This window comes from Rousettus aegyptiacus, unplaced genomic scaffold (assembly GCF_014176215.1).
Source record: "Rousettus aegyptiacus isolate mRouAeg1 unplaced genomic scaffold, mRouAeg1.p scaffold_m13_p_10, whole genome shotgun sequence".
NCBI lineage: Eukaryota > Metazoa > Chordata > Mammalia > Chiroptera > Pteropodidae > Rousettus > Rousettus aegyptiacus.
The window spans coordinates 78,297,206-78,319,741 of NW_023416285.1; the positions used below are offsets into that span (position 1 = coordinate 78,297,206).

The following is a 22,536-nucleotide window of genomic DNA, read 5'->3' on the forward strand; positions in this document are numbered from 1 at the left end:
ATATATAGTAGGATAGTCGACTAAGCACAAGTCATTCTGGAAAAAAAAAAACAAAAACCTGAAATCCCACGTGGTCACTTTTGGGAGATAATAGAGAAGGGCCTCCACAGGGCCTCGGGGGGCTGATAGTAGATTATTTGTTGGAGTTTGAAGGTCCCATGGGCACTTTATCAGCTATGCCATGGGTCTTAGGAGTTGTCCCATGGACTCTGCAGTTTGGTCTTGGAGAGCACTGACAAACAGCTTATGCAAACTTCTCAGTTCTGAGGGAAACCAGCGGTCCTTCTCTTTGGCCTCTGTCCACATGACCAAAATGCCTAATGGTCAAAATAGAGATTCAACAAAAAGGCTCTGAGAAAGCTATAAAAGTAATTCCTTGTCCTCTGGTGATGAGATTAAAAGTCATCAAAGAGCCTTGTAAGTACAGTTGTACTTAATGATTTGTTTACTCTAAGTAGGACCCTGGCACTGACGGATGCCCACGATACAGTTATAGAGACTTGTTCTTTAATGAAAAGGAATGTCAATCCCTTCAGGATTACTTTACCCAGCTGTATGAATATACCTTAGAGACTTGGGTAGTTCACCTCCACGATGAAGGAGATAATCTTATTAACTAAAGTGAGGGAGAATGGCATATTTTGAGGCACATAACTATAGGCCACTTTGTCTAAATAAGTAGAGAAAAGCGGGTGGGTGAGAGGAAAACACCTGAGGCTCTATCTTCCTCAACTGAATATTAGTTAGGCTCTGAAAGATTTGGCCCACTTTCGATGAGTTTCATATGACTAAAATACATGTTTGAACGACTCTTGCTGAGGCTATAACAACCCTGTGAACCACACTGGTGGTTCCTTGGTTATACAATAAGAGAATGAGAAGAGTCAATGATAAGACTATTAACCAATAGAAAGAGATCTAAAATGGGAGGTGAACACACAGTGTAAATATATATATATGCCTTATTGTTAAAGTGTACAAATAAAATTTATTGGATTTTATTAACCAATGTCACCATCAAAAAATTAAAAAATAAAAATTTAAAAAGACTTTTAACTAGACTCAGATTTCTTGGTCCACTCACGCCACTCCCAATTATCATGTTCAATTAAACCTCCCTGTAAGATCAGGTCAGTTGGTCCATGACAGAATTTGGTCATAACTAACAAATTCCTGGGCATGAAGAAAAGCAACTACTGCCAAAATAGCAGAGAGACCATCAGAGAGAATGACTAAAGAATGGTAATCAAGCACATACTCCCGGAAAACCCAGGCAGTGTTCTTCCTGAAGAGATCTCTGGGTTTTTTTACTTAACGATGTTTTCTCGAATGAAAAGAGAGATGGACTGTCTACCAAAGAGCTCATGACCAGGTCGTGTGCCACTGAGGGTGCAATAGGAAGCCTCCTTCGGTCTTCAGGATGAAGGCCCTATGATTTATATACATGCTGTTTTTCACCTGCCCAGTACATCTTGAGAAGAATGAAAAACCCTGCCAAATTTTAAACAGAACTCTAAGCTTTTGGACTAAGCCAAGGGCTTTATGTCCCCACTAGGATTAAAAAGGCCTCATACCAAAGTCAGAATTCAATGGAGATATAGTAAAGAATTGTATTTAGGGGCCTTTTGGACACTGGTCCAAAGGTGTCTATGATCCACACAATCTATGACACCAGAATGAGGAGAAAATAGATCATTCTCTATGGTTTGGGATATGAGGCCATTATCAATAGGACCCTTTTCCAGATTTGACTACAGGTAGGACCATCAGACCACCAATAATGTCCACTGAAATGGTACCCATATTAAAAGCATTATTGATATAAATGTATTATCTATATTAACCAACCCCTTCTTGCCTTAAAGAGAATTGTTGCAGTTAATGTCATTTTAGTGCAACATGTGGACGACTGTGTACCTACCCATTTACCAGCACCTAGGAATATCTTTGTCTCCCAAAAATAACTGCCTAAGTGAGAAAAAAGTACCTGCCCTCATTGCTGTGCTTAAGGAAGCCAAGTTACCCAACTTGCGTGCACAAGATTTTGGGTTTCTGGAGTCTCAATCAATTATAGTTTATTGCTGCAGCACAGCTCTTGACACCAGTAGTACCTGACACTGTGACTTGTCACGAGGCTAGTTCCCAAGATAAGGGGACTTGGTATGCAGCAACTGACTACAAATGCCCTTTCAGCATTTTTATCCATAAAGATGATCGCAGTCATTTTACCCTTGTGTGGAATGGATTGCAATAGATCATTACTGTCCTTCTATAAGACTTTTTAAGTTCTCTGATGATCTGACATAAAGGTCATCAAGGTCATGACTTATAAAATTCCCACTGCCTTCTAGTCTATTGGTGACATCATCTAAGTGGGCCTAGAAAAATGTATCAGCAAACAGGGACTGAACACCATGTTAACCCACATTAATACAGACAAGCACCTGAAGGGGTACAATGTCTCACATGAGAGCAGAGAAGGCCAAGCCTATATCCCCCTCTGGCCCCCAAAATTCAAGGAATTTGTGGTACTACTTGCCTACTGGCAATGCACACTTCTCATATAGGTATCTTCATGAAACTCAAATAGCAGTTTACCAAAAAGATTTCTACATTTAAGTGGGACTAGACAAACCTTGCGCCCTGGACGTTCTCTAACAGACCTCTTAGTCACCCTTGCTCTTGATCACAATGATCCACAATTTCCATTTGAATTATAGGTTTACTCAGCACTTCTCTATACATCAATTGTAGGCTAAAGAACACTGCCCTGGGTTAGAAGCAACTGTTGGATTTAGGAACTCATAAACTCCTGGAGTGAGCAGATAAGTACATACCATTTGAAAGTCGGTTAATAGCCTATTATTGAGTCATACTGAGTATATGACCCATGGCCATAATATAATCTTAGTACCAGAAATCCCAACCAAAGGTCCCAATAGTTTTGTTTTTATTCTCAAATTATCTTATGGTATTAATACATTAGGTCAAAGTATAAAATTTCTATAAAATTTTATAGAAATATTCATGAACCAAACAAAAAAAGATTATTTGATGAGTTTAATCTAAAACATTTTAAAGTTTTCTATAATTACTATACTTACTAATGAGTTTTTCCCTTTTGAGAGTTCTTTGTTTTTTGACTTGCGGTTGGGCTTTTGATGCTGAATCTTGATTCCCATGCATAAGCTTTTCATCTAACACTTTATCATGAGCTACATTAAGAGATATATTTAACCAAACCAGTATTAAAAGAAATTGTAAAGGGGCTTCTTTAAGAAAAAAAGAAAAAAGATCAAAGATATGAATAATAAATGGCAATAACTACATATCAACTAACAAGTGTAATTGTAAATTAATTAAATACTCTAATCAAAGATATAAGATTGCTAAATGGATAAGAAAACAAGACCTTTACATATGCTGGCTACAAGAGACTCACTTCAAATCAAAAGACACACCCAGACTGAAAGGGATGGAAAAAGATATTTCATAAAAATGAAAACAAGAATAAAAGCTGGAGTAGCAATACTTATATCGGATAAAATAGACTTTAAAACAGGAGATAAAGAAAGACCCCGTAATCCCACTTCTGGATATTTATCCAAAGAAATACAAAACATTACTTCAAAGGGACATGTGCATTTATATGCATTCATTGCAGTGTTATTTACAATAGCCAAGATATGGAGGCAACTTGAATGCAATCAATGGATAAATGGAGGAAGAAGAGCTAGTACATATATGAGATAGAATATTACTCAGCCTTAAAAAACAATGCAATCTTGCCATCTGCAATGACACAGATGAATCTAGAGGGTACTGTGTTGAGTGGAGTAAGTCAGATAGGAAAGACACATGCCATATGATTTCCCTTGTATGTAGAATCTAAAGAATAAAATAAATGAACAAACAAAACAGAAACAAATTCATAGATACAGAGAATAAACTGATGATTGCCAGATGGGAGGGGGTATGAGAGACAGGTGAAAATGGGGCAGGGATTAAAAAGTACAAATTGGTAGTTACAAAATAGCCACAGGGATGTAAAGTATAGTGTAAGAAATAATGTCAATAATATTGAAATAACTATGTTTGGTGTCAGATGGGTACTGGAGTTATTGGGGTGATCTTTTTATAAGTTATATAAATATCTAAGCACTATGTTGTATACCTGAAACTAATATAATATTGTATGCCAACTGTAATTGAAAAGAAAAAATTATTTAAAAAAAGAGATATATTTAGTCCACTAAATAGAAAAACCAATTTGTTATGGTCTCTAGACTTAAAATTTGTAATAAACAGAAGTATTTTCTCTCATTTGTATAAAATTTTAAGTAAATTATCACGATGCTAGATCTACATGAAAATAGTGAGATTAATTGAAGCTGTCTCATTGTTCCCTAAATATTCCTAAACATTAAATATGCTTTATATTAGACTAGTTTTCTTGGGTTATTTATACTTTAGATAAATACATATTCATATATCGAATATTGAAAATGCATATGTACATGCTTATTCACTGCAGTATTATTTGTTATTGTAAAATATTTAAAACCACCAAAATATATAAACATAGAAGATTGGTTGAACAAACTAAGGTATATATTAAAAATTATGATATAATGTTATAGTTTATAATGTAGTACAAACAGCTATACCTACTACTGTAAAAAATGCAAAAGATCTCTAAAATAAATTGGAGAGACTTCGAGGAGATAATGTTAAGAGAAAAACACACTACATTAGACATTATCTAGCATGTGGAAGAAAGGAAGGGACATAAGAGGGAAATACATAAAGAGAGAAAAGACAAGATTGGGTACATTCAGGGTGATATGGCTATAGATATCCAGAGAAAAGACAAATTAGAAAATAATTTACTTGGCTATTATAAGAGGACGGTGAGGACTGGGGAAAGTAAGAGAAGAAATGATACTTTATATCTAACCTTTTGGCATATTGATTAATTTTTGAAAAAAGTTTGTGTTTTACATATTCTAAAAATAAAATTAAATTAAAAAATAAAAAAGATGACTTAAAATTAAAACAAACATAATAAAACCACCTAAGAAAAAAATAAGCATGAATCCAAGTATCTCATCAACATTAGCTGATACGATCCCATCAGTCTTAGACAAGAGATAAAGTGAAAAAAAAATTCACAAAAAATTTTAGTAATTTTTTTCCTAGTGGCATCAGCTAAGTTATTGTGAAACAGCTTTAGAAGTATTATAGGGTTGAGTAAATGTATAGATGTGTTGATATTGCTCAAAGTCAGGATTGACACTGTGGGGAAACACATACGCACATAAAATGGAGGAAGGTAAGAACAAGTCCTAAGGGGATTGACTGGAATTGAAAAGTTGTCTGTAAGAATCCATGATTTCTAAATATGACTATAAATGTGTATGTGTATATGTGTATATATATGTTTATTGTATATATATATGTATGAATGAATATGTAGGTACATATGCATATATGTGCATATATACAAATATTAAACATATATGTATATAATATAGACTGATGTTACAACTCCATGTCAAAATTCTATGTGTGATCATTCAGCTCCTACCACGGGCAGTTACAAAGACTTTACCCATCAGTCTTTATGACAGAAAGATACCTAACCCACAGTGGCTTGATACAGTCAGTGCTTGTAGGCAGTCAAAAAACTCAGGCTGACCCTTAACCTTCACTCCTGGCTGACCATGATCTTATGAATTCTAGCCCAGGCATCTCCATTCAAAGGACTCCTTATGAAGGAGGAAACCTCATCTGAGACACTGTACAGTTCAGGTGCCTCGACCTAGACCACCTGTATCAGGTAGACCTGTAAGATACTTTTCTTAGTCTGACTCAGTGTAAAGTACTTTCCCACTCCAAACTCTGCACTCTCTTCCTTTCCCTGGGCTCAAGGTCCTTAAAACATAGGAGATTTTTGTTTGGGGCAGTGAAATGCTGCCTCCTCCCCCAACTCATATCTACGATGAGGTATTTGACCCACAAACAGTGCTGTTCTGTGAAGAAAATGATAATTAGTGGAGATTCAGCCCTTTTAAGGTTAGGCTCTTGCTTATAATATTACAGTAAGTTAATGAATACTTAATTAATTTTGGTCTCTTATATTAATTGACTGATTTGGACTTTTTTCCTTTCTGAAAAATTGGCAGAGTGAACAAGTGGTCAATGAAACATAATGCCTTCTATTACGGCAAAATCCCTGTAGATCCTAACATGCATTTTCGGAGGTGTTAGAGAAGATTTGGAAGACTCTTGGACTGTGGACGTGGATCACTGCAAGAGTCTGAAGAAGTAGTGGGATACTTTTCCAGTCAGGCAAATAAGTATCAGAAGTGCTAAAAGATGCCACAGAGCATATTTACATAGTTCAGATGGGAAATTTAAAAAGCCTTTCAGTATGGGGGAACACTGGTATTCCAATTAGGTAACTCAATAAATATCATTTAATATTTATGAGTAGGTCCTTCCTTTCCCAGCCTTTTATTTTTTTTTCTTGCATTTGAGTCTTTCACACTGACTCTTGAGTCTCAAGCACAAACTTTGAATCAGTTACTTCTTCAGGAGCCACATAAAGAAATCCATTCAGTCAACTAAATAGAAAAATCAGATGTTGTGAAATACCTTTGCTTTAAATTTATACAAGTACGCCGCAAAAGATTCTTTAATTTTCATTGAGTTTTCTAGTATATATACCAAACTCTGGCTGAGTTTCCCTGGTGAGTCAAATGAGAGACATAACTCTAAGAGAGCTAAGGAAGTAATTCTCTATTAATGCTTACAGTTCACCCAGATGAAACCAAAGGCAATCAGACCCTGCAAGCTGGGTCGTACTCTATGACTCTTGTGAGCTCTAAGTACGGAAACTGGTGTACAGCACATATACCCACAAACTGTTGAGACACATGCCTTTAATGAAAGAGAATGTAAAGATCTTCAGAATCACGTTGCTCAGTGATCTGAAGAGACCTTAGACACTTGGGTTGGTTGCCTGAATGATGAAAGAGGCAATCTTGTTAAACTTAGTGAGCGAGAATGACATATATACTGGGAGCTATATTACAACAAACGTTTGATTTGACAATGTGCTGACAGTGGCAACTTCTCCTAAAGAAGAAGAAAAAAATAGTAAGTAATATAAAAGAATGCAAAAACCAAGACAATCTCCGTCCTCAGCTGAAAAACATGGATTACTACCTTGCCAGACAGTATAGTATTCCAGTGATCCTCCTCGGTACACAGTAGACTGAGAACAACAGACAGCAAGACTCAGAATTCTAGATCTGCTTTTGTCAATCCTCCATAGAGGTCAATGAAACTTTCTCATAAGACATGTCAATCGGTTTTTGACAAAATCAGATCTTAATTCACAAATTTCCAGGCTTGTACCATTAACTCCTGCCCACAAAGAAAAGTAATATAAAAATGATAACTATGTGCCCCCTACTAATGATGTGGGTAATAGCCTTACCAAAGACCTATGGGTCTGATTACCACACAATGGGGTCTCAAAGGAAAAGATTAATAGTTTCTTCACCAAGGAAAGCATGGTCAGATTATGGATAACAGAGGACTCAACATGTAGCCCCAACTAGGGTCCTCAGGGTGGTGGTCACTATGAACAATAAATGTTAGTCCATCTACCTCTACCATTGAATCTTGATATGAATCAGAGAAATCCATAGACATTTATCCCAATCTCAACTTTCAAAAATAAATAAGACTAGGGATTATACCCAAGTAGCTGTGTCCCCAGTAGACATGAGGAACTATGGCAAAGATAGAAATCAATGGGCATGTGAGAGAATATTGCATTTCTTGGGTCTTTTTGATATTGATGCATTGAGACTGTGATCCCCACAAGCCCTGGCACCAGGGTAAAGGGCAAACATATAACGTTCTCTGGTTTGGGACCATCTCCAATAAGAGAAACTTTTTTCCAAGCCAGTCTAAGGTATACTTAATTGTTATTTCCTCTACTATTGAATGTATGTATTATTGGCATACAGATGTATTATGTTTAAGACACATCACTCATATTAAATCCACATTCCAATAGAATTTTCTGGAGTTACAGTATGCTCTGGAGGATCTCCAAAGGGACATCTATCCTGCCTTCACCTACAACCCTCTTATCCCCATTTGGACATTGAGCTTCTTGTCTCTGTGACAGCTCTGTTTACCCATTGGAGCCTATTACAAAGAGACACTGACACGGGTTTCTTTTGGACCAGTAATCTCTCACGGTTGGCTAAAGGTACACATATTTTATGAGATAATTATTGGCCGTTTAATGCACTTGGTGAAGACTAAGTACATGAATCAGGGATATAAAACAGTCTCGCAATCAAAAGATTCAAAGAAAATGTATCAAAAACTATTCTTTTGTTCTCTATTTATCTTAGGATATTCACATTTAAAATCAAACTATGAACTCATCATATTTATACTTAGGAGTCAGTCCATCCCTTCTAGTCCAGTTTTTCTTTTCTTGAATTTGGATCTTTGACACTGACTCTTGAGGTTCAAACACAACCTTTGACTCAGGTACTTCTTCATAAGCTACATAAAGAAATCCATTTAGGCCACTTAATAAAAAAATGAGAAGTATTGTGAAATACCTATGCTTTAAATTTGGACAAGTATGAAGCAGAGGTTTCTCTCCGTTTCTTAGAGTTATATAGTATATACATTCTAAACTCTGGCTAAGTTTCTTGGTGCATCAAATAAGAGACTCAATTCTAAGAGAGCTAAGGAAGCAATTCCCAAGTTAATGCTTGAGTCCACCGAGATAGGTCCAAAAGCTGGCGGACTCTGCAAGCTTGGTCATACTCTATGACATCTTGTGAGCTCTAAGCCCTGAAACCAATGGATAGCACATGTCCTCAGAAGCTGTTGACGCTCATGCCTTTCATGAAAGAGAATGTAAAGTCCTCTGGAATCACACTGCTCAGTGACCTGAAGAGTCCTCACAGACTTGGGTAGGTTGCCTGCATAATGAAAGAAGCAATCTTGTTAAGCTTAATGAGTGATAATGACATTTTGTGAGCTATATTTCAAGAGCTCTTTTATTTCAGAGTGTGCAGACAGTGGTCTCTTTGCCTGAAAAGATGGATGACTACTTTTCCAAACAGTGCAATATCCCAGGAGCCATTTTGGTGGCCTCGTCTATAATAATGGACTGAGAACAATAGATGGAAAAACTGGTATAAAGACTCAAAAATCTAGATCAGCTGTTATCGATCCTGTGGTTGTAGAAGTCAATGAAACTTTCTCATAAGACGTGTATTGACAAAATGGATCTTAATTCACGAACTTCCTGGCATGCATCATTGACTCCTGTCTGGACAGAAGAGTGATGTGAAAATAATAATCATGTGTCCTGTACTGATGATGTAGGCAATGGCCTTACCAAAGACCTATGGGTCTGATTGCCACACAATGGGGTCTCAAAAGATATAGACTGATGGTCTCTTCACCAAGGTACTCATAGTCAGATTATGAGCATAAAGGACTAAACATGTAGCACCAGCTATGGTCCATAGTGTGGTGGTCACTATGAAAAATAAGCGCTAGCCCTGCTACCTCCACCACTGAATCTCGATATGAAACAGAGCAACACATATACATTTGCCCCAATCCCAGCTTTCAAAAATAAATAAGACTAGGGTTTACACCCTGGAAGCCATGTCTCCAGTAGATATGAGAAACTATGGCAAAGATAGAGATCAATGGGCAGGTGAAAGAATGTTGCACTTCTTCAGCCTTTTTGATATTGATACACTGGGAACTATGATCCCAACAATCTCTGGCAACAGGATGAAGGGCAAACATACAATGTTCACTGGTTGAGGCCACCACTACCAAGAGAAACTTTTTTCCAAGGCAGCCTAAGCAGATTTATTGTTATTGCCTCTACTTTTGAATATACATATTATTGGTATGTATATAGCTGATGAAGAAGTACCTGATTCAAAGGTTGTGCTTCAGACTCAAGAGTCACTGTCAAAGATCCAAATTCAAGAAAGAAAAAAGGGACTTAAAGGGACGGACTGATTTGTAAGTATACATATGATAAATGAGTTCATAGTTTAATTTAAAATGTGAATATTCTAAGATAACTAGAGAAAAAAAGCAAAGCTTTTCATACATTTTGTTTGATCCTGAGACCATTTTATACCCATGATTCATAAAGGACTCAACATGTAATCACACCTAGGATTCACAGGGTGGTGTTCACTATGAATAATAAGCGCTAGTCTCTCTACCTCCACCGCTGAATCTTGATATGAAGCAGAGCAACGCATATGTATTTTCCCCCATCTCAGCTTTCAAAAATAAATAAGACTAGGGTTACACCCAGGCAGCTGTTTCTCCAGTAGACATGAAGAACTATGGTAAAGATGGACATCAATGGGCTGGTGGGAGAATGATGCATTTCTTGGGCCTTTTTGATACTGATATATTGGGGACTGGGATCCCCATAAGCCCTAAAACCAGGATGAATGGAAAACATATAAAGTTCACTTCTGGGGGGCCAAAACCACCAAGAGAACCTATATTCAAAGCCAGTGTAATGTTAATTCAATTTTTATTGTCTCTACTATTGAATGTATGTATTATTCATCACTCATATGGGACCTAAAATGGTACAGAATTTCCTGCAGTTACTGTGTGCTCTGGGGGATCTCGAACTGGACATCCAGCCAGCCATCACCTGGAGCCCACTCATCCCCATTTGGTTATTGAGCTTCTAGTCTCTGTTATAGCTCTCACACACTGGAGCATGTTGCAAAGGGACACTGACACAGGTCAGTCAGAACAACCCGTTTCTTTTGGACTACTAATCTCCCAGCGTTTGCGGAGAGGTACATATTATTTATCAGAAAATCATTGGCCTCTTATTGTCCTTGATGAAGACTAAGCATATAAATCATGGAGAGAAAAGTCTCAGGATAAGAATACTCAAATGTATCAAAACTTTGCTTTTGTTCCTACATATATAAATATCAACATTTTAAATCAAACTATGAACTCATTTATCGTATTTATACTTACGAGGAAGTCTGTCCCATTGAGTCCTCTTACACTTTTCTTGCATTTTGAACTTTGATACTGACACTTTGAATCAAGTACTTCTTCATGAGCTACATAAAGAATTACATTTACCCCACTAAATAGTAAAATTAGAAGTATTATGAAATTTTAATATTTCAAATTTCTAAAATATACAGCAAAAGTTTCTCTCAATTTCATAGAGTTATATAGTATACATTGCCTACTCTGGCTGAGTGTCCATGGTGAGTAAAAAGAGAGATCTAGAGCTATGAGAACTAAGGAAGCAATGCTCTATTTAAAATTTACAGTTCACAAAGATGAGCCCAAAGGACAGTGGACTCTGCAACTTGAGTCATTCACTATCTATCATGTGAACTTTAAGTTGAGAAACTAAGGGACAGGACATGTCTCCAAAAGCTATTGACATTCATGCCTTAATGAAAAGAATTGTAAAGTACTTTAAAATCGCTTTGAGTGAACTGAAGAGAACTGAAAGGCTTCACCATGTAGCCTGCATGATTAAAGAGGCAACGTTGTTAAACATAGGGAGTGAGTATAGCATTACATGAGATATATTTCGAGAGTCCTTTAATTTCTGAGTGTGCCAATAGTGGTCATTTTCCATGGTGAAGGAAGGAAAATAATAAGAACTCTAAATGGATGGAAACACCAAGGCTATATCTCATCTCTGTTGTGCTCTATTTGTGCCTCAAGAATTTTGTATCACCAGTAGTGAGTTTTCACATTGGAAAACATGGATGACAACTTGTTCAGAAAGTGCAGTGTCGCAGTGAGCCACTCTGGAGGCCTCTTCAAGCCGCTTAGGCCTGAGAACAACACGTGGGAAGACGTTTGCAAAGATTCAGATATCCAGAACTGCTTTTGTCAATCCTATGACTCCGGAAGTCAAGGAAACTGTCCGGTGAGACGTATTAATTGGTTTTGACCAAACCGGGTCTTATTTCACAAATTTCGGGGCGAGCACCATTGACTCTTCCCCGCACAAAAGACTGATGCCAAACTGGTAATCATGAGCCCCTTACTGATGGTGTGCGCAACGGAAAGAACCAAGGGCGTGATTATCGCACAATGCGGTCTCAAAAGGACAGACCGACAGACTTCGCCAAGGAACGCACGGTCAGATTATGGACCAGGGAAGACTCAACATGTAGCCCCAACTAGGGTCCTCAGGGTGCTGCTCACTATGAATAATAAGCACTGGTCCCTCTACCTCCACCACTGAATCTTGATATGAATCACAGCAACGCATATACATTTACCCCACTTCCACCTTTCAAAAATGAATAACACTAGCGGCGATACGCTGGCAGCCGTCCCTGCAAAAAACTATGGCAAACGTAGACATCAACACACACGTGGAACAACGGTGGACTTCTTAGGTATTTTGGTATTGATGCACTGAGATCTGTGGTCCCCACAAACACTAGCACCAGGATGAAGGGCCAACATATGATGTTCTCAGGTTTCGGGCCACCCCTACCAGCGGAAGAATTTTTTCCAAGTCAGCCGAAGATAGGTTCAATTGCTATTGCCTCTACCATTCAATGTATGTACTACTGGCCTAGACACGGACTAGGTATAAGACACATCGCTCGCATTAACTCCCAGGTTCTGACACAATGGCCTGTGGTTACGGTGTGCTCTGGAAGACCTCCTAGGGGACCTCTATCTTGCCTTCCCCTTGAACCCTCTCATCCACAGTTGGTTGTTGAGCTTCTGTTCGCTTTTATACCTCTATTTACTCCTTGGAGCCTACTGCAAAGAGGCACCGACTGACACAGGTCAGTCTGAAGCACATGTTTCTTTTGGAACCGTCATCTCCCAGGGTTGACCGAAACGTAGACACCTTTCATAAGACAATTACTGCTGAGTTATTGCTCTTGGTGAAGGCTACGCACATGAATCAGGGGTCTAAGACAGTGTCAGGATCAGGGACCGCAAACAAGATGTATGAAATCTTTGCTTTTGTTCTGTAGTCATCTTAGGATTTTCACCTTTTAAATCAAACTGTGAACCCCCTTATCATATTTATACTTACCAACCGGTCCGACCCTTCGAGTGCTCTTTTTCCTGTCTTGAATTTGGATCTTCGACACCGACTCTTGAGGCTCAAGCACAACCTTTGAACCAGGTAGATCTTCATCAGCTATACAAACAAATCCATTTAGACCACTCAATAGGAAAATCAGAAGTATTGTGAAATACCTATACTTTAAATTTGGACAAGTATGAAGCAGAGGTTTCTCTCCGTGTCCTAGAGTTAAGTCGTATACCTTCCAAACTCAGCCTGAGCTTCCTGGTGTGTCAAATGAGAGCGCCACCTCTAAGAGATCTAAGGCAGCAGTTCCCACGTTAATGCTTACGGTCCACCCAGATAGGTCCAAAAGCCAGCGGACTCCGCAAGCTTGGTCATACTCTATGACATCTCGTGAGCTCTAAGTCCGGAAACCGATGGACAGCACGTGTCCTCAGAAGCTGCTGACGCTCATGCCTTTCATGAAAGAGAATGTAAAGTCCTCTGGAATCACACTGCTCAGTGACCTGAAGAGACCTCACGGACTTGGGTAGGTTGCCTGCGTGACCAAAGAGGCAACCTTCTTAAACTTAATGAGTGACAATGACATCCTGTGAGCTGTTTTACAAGGGACCTTCGATTTCAGGGTGTGCTGCCGGTGGCCGCCTTGCCTAAAGAAGTGGACGACAGTAGAACGGAATATAAGAGCACGCAATCCGAGGACCATCACCGTCCTCAGCTGAGCACTCTTTGGGCTCCGACGGTTTTGGCCCGCACGAGGTGGCTAGTTTCCACACTGCGAACCATGGATAACTGCCATTCCAGACAGTGCGGTTTCCCAGAGAGCCATTCTGGTGGCCGCTTCTGTGCACAAGGGACTGAGACCAACAGACCCCAAGACTGTTGCAAACACTCTGAATTCCAGATTTGCTATTGTCAATCCTAAGTTAGTTCAGGCCAATGAAACTCTCTCCTACGATGTGTCCATCGGTTCGGACAAAATGAGATCTTAATTCACAAATTCCCAGGCATGCACCATTGACTTCTGCCGCTCAGAAGAGGGACGGAAAAGTGGTATGCATATGCCCCCTGCTGAGGATGAGGACGAAGGCCTTTCCAAAGACCCGGGGGTCTGAATACCACACCATAGGGGCTCAAAGGGATAGATTGAGAGTCTCTTCACCAAGGTACGCATGCGCAGATTATGGACCACGGAAGACTCAACTTGAAGGCCCCACTAGGTTCCTCTGGGTGCTGGTCACTATGAATAAAAGTACGAGGACCTCCGCCTCCACCACTGAATCCTGATATGAATCAGTGTAACGCATATCATTTACCCCCGTCCCAGCTTTCAAAAAAGAGTAAGACCAGCGGTTATACCCTGGCAGCCGTGCCTACTAAAATATGAGGACCTATGGCAAAGATAGAGAGCAACGGACAGGTCAAAGAATGTGGCACGTCTTGGGCTTTTCGGTATTCAGGCACTGAGAACTGTGATCCCCACAAACACTAGCACCAGGATGAAGGGCCAACGTATGATGTTCTCTGGTTTCGGGCCACCACCATCAAGAGAAAACCTATTCCAAGTCAGCCGAAGATAGATTCAATTGTCATTGCCTCTACCGTGGAATGTGTGTACCACTGGCCTAGACACGTACGATGTGTAAGACGCATCGCTCGCATCGACTCCCAGGTTCTGACACAATGGCTGTGCTTACTGTATGCTCTGGAAGACCTCCTAAGAGACATCTCTCTAGCCTGCCCCTGGAACCCTCTCATCCGTATTTGTTGTTGAGCTTCTGTTCTGTGTGATAGCTCCATTTACTCCTTGGAACCTACTGCAGAGAGACACTGACACAGGTCGGTCTGGAGCACGTGAAACTTTGAACCAGCAATCTCCCAGGCTTGGCTGCCCTGTCCACACCTTTCATTAGACAATGATGACGGCTTATGGCCCTTGGTGAAGACTAAGCATGCGAATCAGGGGTATAAAACAGTCTCAGGATCACGGACCTCAAACAAAATGTATGAAAATCTTCGCTTTTGTTCTTTACTTATCCTAGGATTTTCACATTTTAAATCAAACCACGAACCCCTTTATCACATTCATACTCACCAATCAGTCCATCCTTTCGAGTCCCCTTTCTCCTGTCTTGAATTTGGGCCTTTGACACTGACTCTTGAGACTCAAGCACAACCTGCGAATCAGGTACTTCTTCATCAGCTATATAAAGAAACCCAGTAAGACCGCTTCAGAGAACTATCAGATGTAGTGTGGAACACCTATACTTTGAATTTGGACAAGGAGGCAGCAGAAGTTTCCCTCAATTTCACAGAGTTATATAGTATACATTGCACACCATGACTGAGTTTCCCTGGTGAGTCCAAAGGGAGACCTAACTCTAAGGGGGCTAAGGAAGCTTTTCCCGAGTTAATGCTTACAGTTCACCGACATGAGCCCCCAAAGCCAGCGGACTCTGCACCTGGGTCATACACTATGTTTCTTGTGAGCTCTGAGTCCTGAAACTCATGGACAGCACATGTCCCCAATAGCTGTTGACGCTCATGCCTTTAATGAAAGCCAATGTCAAGTCCTTTGGAATCACATTGCTCTGTGACCTGAAGAGACCTGACAGACTTGGGTACGTTGCCTGTATAAAGAAATAGGCAACCTTGTTAAACGTAGGGAGTGAGCATGGCATTTCCTGAGGTATATTACGAGAGTCCTTTGCTTTCTGAATGTGCCGATAGTGGCCATTTTGCATAAAGCAGCAGGGAAAATAATAAGGGCTCTAAATGGATGGAAACACCAAGACTATATCTCATCTCCTCTGCGCTCTATTTGTGCCTCAAGAATTCTGTCTCACCAGTAGTGAGTTTTCACGTTGGAAAACATGGATGGCAACTTGTTCAGAAAGTGCAGTGTCGCAGTGAGCCACTCTGGAGGCCTCTTCAAGCCGCTTGGGCCTGAGAACAACACGTGGGAAGACGTTTGCAAAGACTCAGATATCCAGAACTGCTTTTGTCAATCCTATGACTCCGGAGGTCAAGGAAACTGTCCGGTGAGACGTATTAATTGGTTTTGACCAAACCGGGTCTTATTTCACAAATTTCGGGGCGAGCACCATTGACTCTTCCCCGCACAAAAGAGTGATGTCAAACTGGTAATCATGAGCCCCCTACTGATGGTGTGCGCAACGGAAAGAACCAAGGGCGTGAGTACCGCACAATGCGGTCTCAAAAGGACAGACCGACAGACTTCGCCAAGGAACGCACGGTCAAATTATGGACCACGGAAGACTCAACATGTAGCCCCAACTAGGGTCCTCAGGGTGCTGCTCACTATGAATAATAAGCACTGGTCCCTCTACCTCCACCACTGAATCTTGATATGAATCCCAGCAACGCATATACATTTACCCCACTTCCACCTTTCAAAAATGAATAACACAGGCGGCGATACGCTGGCAGCCGTCCCTGCTAAAAACTATGGCAAACGTAGACATCAACACACACGTGGAACAACGGTGGACTTCTTAGGTATTTTGGTATTGATGCACTGAGATCTGTGGTCCCCACAAACACTAGCACCAGGATGAAGGGCCAACATATGATGTTCTCAGGTTTCGGGCCACCCCTACCAGCGGAACAATTTTTTCCAAGTCAGCCGAAGATAGATTCAATTGCTATTGCCTCTACCATTCAATGTATGTACTACTGGCCTAGACACGGACTAGGTATAAGACACATCGCTCGCATTAACTCCCAGGTTCTGACACAATGGCCTGTGGTTACGATGTGCTCTGGAAGACCTCCTAGGGGACCTCTATCTGGCCTTCCCCTTGAACCCTCTCATCCACAGTTGGTTGTTGAGCTTCTGTTCGCTTTTATACCTCTATTTACTCCCTGGAGCCTACTGCAAAGAGGCACCGACTGACACAGGTCAGTCTGAAGCACATGTTTCTTTTGGAACCGTCATCTCCCAGGGTTGACCGAAACGTAGACACCTTTCATAAGACAATTACTGCTGAGTTATTGCTCTTGGTGAAGGCTACGCACATGAATCAGGGGTCTAAGACAGTGTCAGGATCAGGGACCGCAAACAAGATGTATGAAATCTTTGCTTTTGTTCTGTAGTCATCTTAGGATTTTCACCTTTTAAATCAAACTGTGAACCCCCTTATCATATTTATACTTACCAACCGGTCCGACCCTTCGAGTGCTCTTTTTCCTGTCTTGAATTTGGATCTTCGACACCGACTCTTGAGGCTCAAGCACAACCTTTGAACCAGGTAGATCTTCATCAGCTATACAAACAAATCCATTTAGACCACTCAATAGGAAAATCAGAAGTATTGTGAAATACCTATACTTTAAATTTGGACAAGTATGAAGCAGAGGTTTCTCTCCGTGTCTTAGAGTTAAGTCGTATACCTTCCAAACTCAGCCTGAGCTTCCTGGTGTGTCAAATGAGAGCGCCACCTCTAAGAGATCTAAGGCAGCAGTTCCCACGTTAATGCTTACGGTCCACCCAGATGGGTCCAAAAGCCAGCGGACTCCGCAAGCTTGGTCATACTCTATGACATCTCGTGAGCTCTAAGTCCGGAAACCGATGGACAGCACGTGTCCTCAGAAGCTGCTGACGCTCATGCCTTTCATGAAAGAGAATGTAAAGTCCTCTGGAATCACACTGCTCAGTGACCTGAAGAGACCTCACGGACTTGGGTAGGTTGCCTGCGTGACCAAAGAGGCAACCTTCTTAAACTTAATGAGTGACAATGACATCCTGTGAGCTGTTTTACAAGGGACCTTCGATTTCAGGGTGTGCTGCCGGTGGCCGCCTTGCCTAAAGAAGTGGACGACAGTAGAACGGAATATAAGAGCACGCAATCCGAGGACCATCACCGTCCTCAGCTGAGCACTCTTTGGGCTCCGACAGTTTTGGCCCGCACGAGGTGGCGAGTTTCCACACTGCGAACCATGGATAACTGCCATTCCAGACAGTGCGGTTTCCCAGAGAGCCATTCTGGTGGCCGCTTCTGTGCACAAGGGACTGAGACCAACAGACCCCAAGGCTGTTGCAAAGACTCTGAATTCCAGATTTGCTATTGTCAATCCTAAGTTAGTTCAGGCCAATGAAACTCTCTCCTACGACGTGTCCATCGGTTCGGACAAAATGAGATCTTAATTCACAAATTCCCAGGCATGCACCATTGACTTCTGCCGCTCAGAAGAGGGACGGAAAAGTGGTATGCATATGCCCCCTGCTGAGGATGCGGACGAAGGCCTTTCCAAAGACCCGGGGGTCTGAATACCACACCATAGGGGCTCAAAGGGATAGATTGAGAGTCTCTTCACCAAGGTACGCATGCGCAGATTATGGACCACGGAAGACTCAACTTGAAGGCCCCACTAGGTTCCTCTGGGTGCTGGTCACTATGAATAAAAAGTACGAGGACCTCCGCCTCCACCACTGAATCCTGATATGAATCAGTGCAACGCGTATCATTTACCCCCGTCCCAGCTTTCAAAAAAGAGTAAGACCAGCGGTTATACCCTGGCAGCCGTGCCTACTAAAATATGAGGACCTATGGCAAAGATAGAGAGCAACGGACAGGTCAAAGAATGTGGCACGTCTTGGGCTTTTCGGTATTCAGGCACTGAGAATTGCGATCCCCACAAACACTAGCACCAGGATGAAGGGCCAACGTATGATGTTCTCTGGTTTCGGGCCACCACCATCAAGAGAAAACCTATTCCAAGTCAGCCGAAGATAGATTCAATTGTCATTGCCTCTACCGTGGAATGTGTGTACCACTGGCCTAGACACGTACGATGTGTAAGACGCATCGCTCGCATCGACTCCCAGGTTCTGACACAATGGCTGTGCTTACTGTATGCTCTGGAAGACCTCCTAAGAGACATCTCTCTAGCCTGCCCCTGGAACCCTCTCATCCGTATTTGTTGTTGAGCTTCTGTTCTGTGTGATAGCTCCATTTACTCCTTGGAACCTACTGCAGAGAGACACTGACACAGGTCGGTCTGGAGCACGTGAAACTTTGAACCAGCAATCTCCCAGGCTTGGCTGCCCTGTCCACACCTTTCATTAGACAATGATGACGGCTTATGGCCCTTGGTGAAGACTAAGCATGCGAATCAGGGGTATAAAACAGTCTCAGGATCACGGACCTCAAACAAAATGTATGAAAATCTTCGCTTTTGTTCTTTACTTATCCTAGGATTTTCACATTTTAAATCAAACCACGAACCCCTTTATCACATTCATACTCACCAATCAGTCCATCCTTTCGAGTCCCCTTTCTCCTGTCTTGAATTTGGGCCTTTGACACTGACTCTTGAGACTCAAGCACAACCTGCGAATCAGGTACTTCTTCATCAGCTATATAAAGAAACCCAGTAAGACCGCTTCAGAGAACTATCAGATGTAGTGTGGAACACCTATACTTTGAATTTGGACAAGGAGGCAGCAGAAGTTTCTCTCAATTTCACAGAGTTATATAGTATACATTGCACACCATGACTGAGTTTCCCTGGTGAGTCCAAAGGGAGACCTAACTCTAAGGGGGCTAAGGAAGCTTTTCCCGAGTTAATGCTTACAGTTCACCGACATGAGCCCCCAAAGCCAGCGGACTCTGCACCTGGGTCATACACTATGTTTCTTGTGAGCTCTGAGTCCTGAAACTCATGGACAGCACATGTCCCCAATAGCTGTTGACGCTCATGCCTTTAATGAAAGCCAATGTCAAGTCCTTTGGAATCACATTGCTCTGTGACCTGAAGAGACCTGACAGACTTGGGTACGTTGCCTGTATAAAGAAATAGGCAACCTTGTTAAACGTAGGGAGTGAGCATGGCATTTCCTGAGGTATATTACGAGAGTCCTTTGCTTTCTGAATGTGCCGATAGTGGCCATTTTGCATAAAGCAGCAGGGAAAAATAATAAGGGCTCTAAATGGATGGAAACACCAAGACTATATCTCATCTCCTCTGCGCTCTATTTGTGCCTCAAGAATTCTGTCTCACCAGTAGTGAGTTTTCACGTTGGAAAACATGGATGGCAACTTGTTCAGAAAGTGCAGTGTCGCAGTGAGCCACTCTGGAGGCCTCTTCAAGCCGCTTGGGCCTGAGAACAACACGTGGGAAGACGTTTGCAAAGACTCAGATATCCAGAACTGCTTTTGTCAATCCTATGACTCCGGAGGTCAAGGAAACTGTCCGGTGAGACGTATTAATTGGTTTTGACCAAACCGGGTCTTATTTCACAAATTTCGGGGCGAGCATCATTGACTCTTCCCCGCACAAAAGAGTGATGTCACTGGTAATCATGAGCCCCCTACTGATGGTGTCCGCAACGGAAAGAACCAAGGGCGTGATTACCGCACAATGCGGTCTCAAAAGGACAGACCGACAGACTTCGCCAAGGAACGCACGGTCAGATTGTGGACCACGGAAGACTCAACATGCCGCCCCAACTAGGGTCCTCAGGGTGCCGCTCACTATGAATAATAAGCACTGGTCCCTCTACCTCCACCACTGAATCTTGATATGAATCACAGCAACGCATATACATTTACCCCACTTCCACCTTTCAAAAATGAATAACACTAGCGGCGATACGCTGGCAGCCGTCCCTGCTAAAAACTATGGCAAACGTAGACATCAACACACACGTGGAACAACGGTGGACTTCTTAGGTATTTTGGTATTGATGCACTGAGATCTGTGGTCCCCACAAACACTAGCACCAGGATGAAGGGCCAACATATGATGTTCTCAGGTTTCGGGCCACCCCTACCAGCGGAAGAATTTTTTCCAAGTCAGCCGAAGATAGATTCAATTGCTATTGCCTCTACCATTCAATGTATGTACTACTGGCCTAGACACGGACTAGGTATAAGACACATCGCTCGCATTAACTCCCAGGTTCTGACACAATGGCCTGTGGTTACGATGTGCTCTGGAAGACCTCCTAGGGGACCTCTATCTTGACTTCCCCTTGAACCCTCTCATCCACCTTTGGTTGTTGAGCTTCTGTTCGCTTTTATACCTCTATTTACTCCTTGGAGCCTACTGCAAAGAGGCACCGACTGACACAGGTCAGTCTGAAGCACATGTTTCTTTTGGAACCGTCATCTCCCAGGGTTGACCGAAACGTAGACACCTTTCATAAGACAATTACTGCTGAGTTATTGCTCTTGGTGAAGGCTACGCACATGAATCAGGGGTCTAAGACAGTCTCAGGATCAGGGACCGCAAACAAGATGTATGAAATCTTTGCTTTTGTTCTGTAGTCATCTTAGGATTTTCACCTTTTAAATCAAACTGTGAACCCCCTTATCATATTTATACTTACCAACCGGTCCGACCCTTCGAGTGCTCTTTTTCCTGTCTTGAATTTGGATCTTCGACACCGACTCTTGAGGCTCAAGCACAACCTTTGAACCAGGTAGATCTTCATCAGCTATACAAACAAATCCATTTAGACCACTCAATAGGAAAATCAGAAGTATTGTGAAATACCTATACTTTAAATTTGGACAAGTATGAAGCAGAGGTTTCTCTCCGTGTCTTAGAGTTAAGTCGTATACCTTCCAAACTCAGCCTGAGCTTCCTGGTGTGTCAAATGAGAGCGCCACCTCTAAGAGATCTAAGGCAGCAGTTCCCACGTTAATGCTTACGGTCCACCCAGATAGGTCCAAAAGCCAGCGGACTCCGCAAGCTTGGTCATACTCTATGACATCTCGTGAGCTCTAAGTCCGGAAACCGATGGACAGCACGTGTCCTCAGAAGCTGCTGACGCTCATGCCTTTCATGAAAGAGAATGTAAAGTCCTCTGGAATCACACTGCTCAGTGACCTGAAGAGACCTCACGGACTTGGGTAGGTTGCCTGCGTGACCAAAGAGGCAACCTTCTTAAACTTAATGAGTGACAATGACATCCTGTGAGCTGTTTTACAAGGGACCTTCGATTTCAGGGTGTGCTGCCGGTGGCCGCCTTGCCTAAAGAAGTGGACGACAGTAGAACGGAATATAAGAGCACGCAATCCGAGGACCATCACCGTCCTCAGCTGAGCACTCTTTGGGCTCCGACAGTTTTGGCCCGCACGAGGTGGCGAGTTTCCACACTGCGAACCATGGATAACTGCCATTCCAGACAGTGCGGTTTCCCAGAGAGCCATTCTGGTGGCCGCTTCTGTGCACAAGGGACTGAGACCAACAGACCCCAAGGCTGTTGCAAAGACTCTGAATTCCAGATTTGCTATTGTCAATCCTAAGTTAGTTCAGGCCAATGAAACTCTCTCCTACGACGTGTCCATCGGTTCGGACAAAATGAGATCTTAATTCACAAATTCCCAGGCATGCACCATTGACTTCTGCCGCTCAGAAGA

At 41.9% G+C, this 22,536-nt stretch overlaps 1 protein-coding gene across 1 annotated transcript in view; it reads right to left on the reverse strand.

Moving 5' to 3' along the window:
* LOC107511567 (coiled-coil domain-containing protein 7-like) overlaps nt 1-22,536 on the reverse strand; it is a 256,029-nt gene that overhangs the window by 130,276 nt on the left and 103,217 nt on the right. The window contains exons 17-20 of the mRNA XM_036226605.1: nt 21,501-21,608; nt 19,419-19,526; nt 17,326-17,433; nt 15,243-15,350 (exon numbers count right to left, since the gene is read on the reverse strand). Coding sequence (XP_036082498.1) covers nt 15,243-15,350; nt 17,326-17,433; nt 19,419-19,526; nt 21,501-21,608 — 432 coding nt within the window. The remainder of the gene's footprint in view (nt 1-15,242; nt 15,351-17,325; nt 17,434-19,418; nt 19,527-21,500; nt 21,609-22,536) is intronic.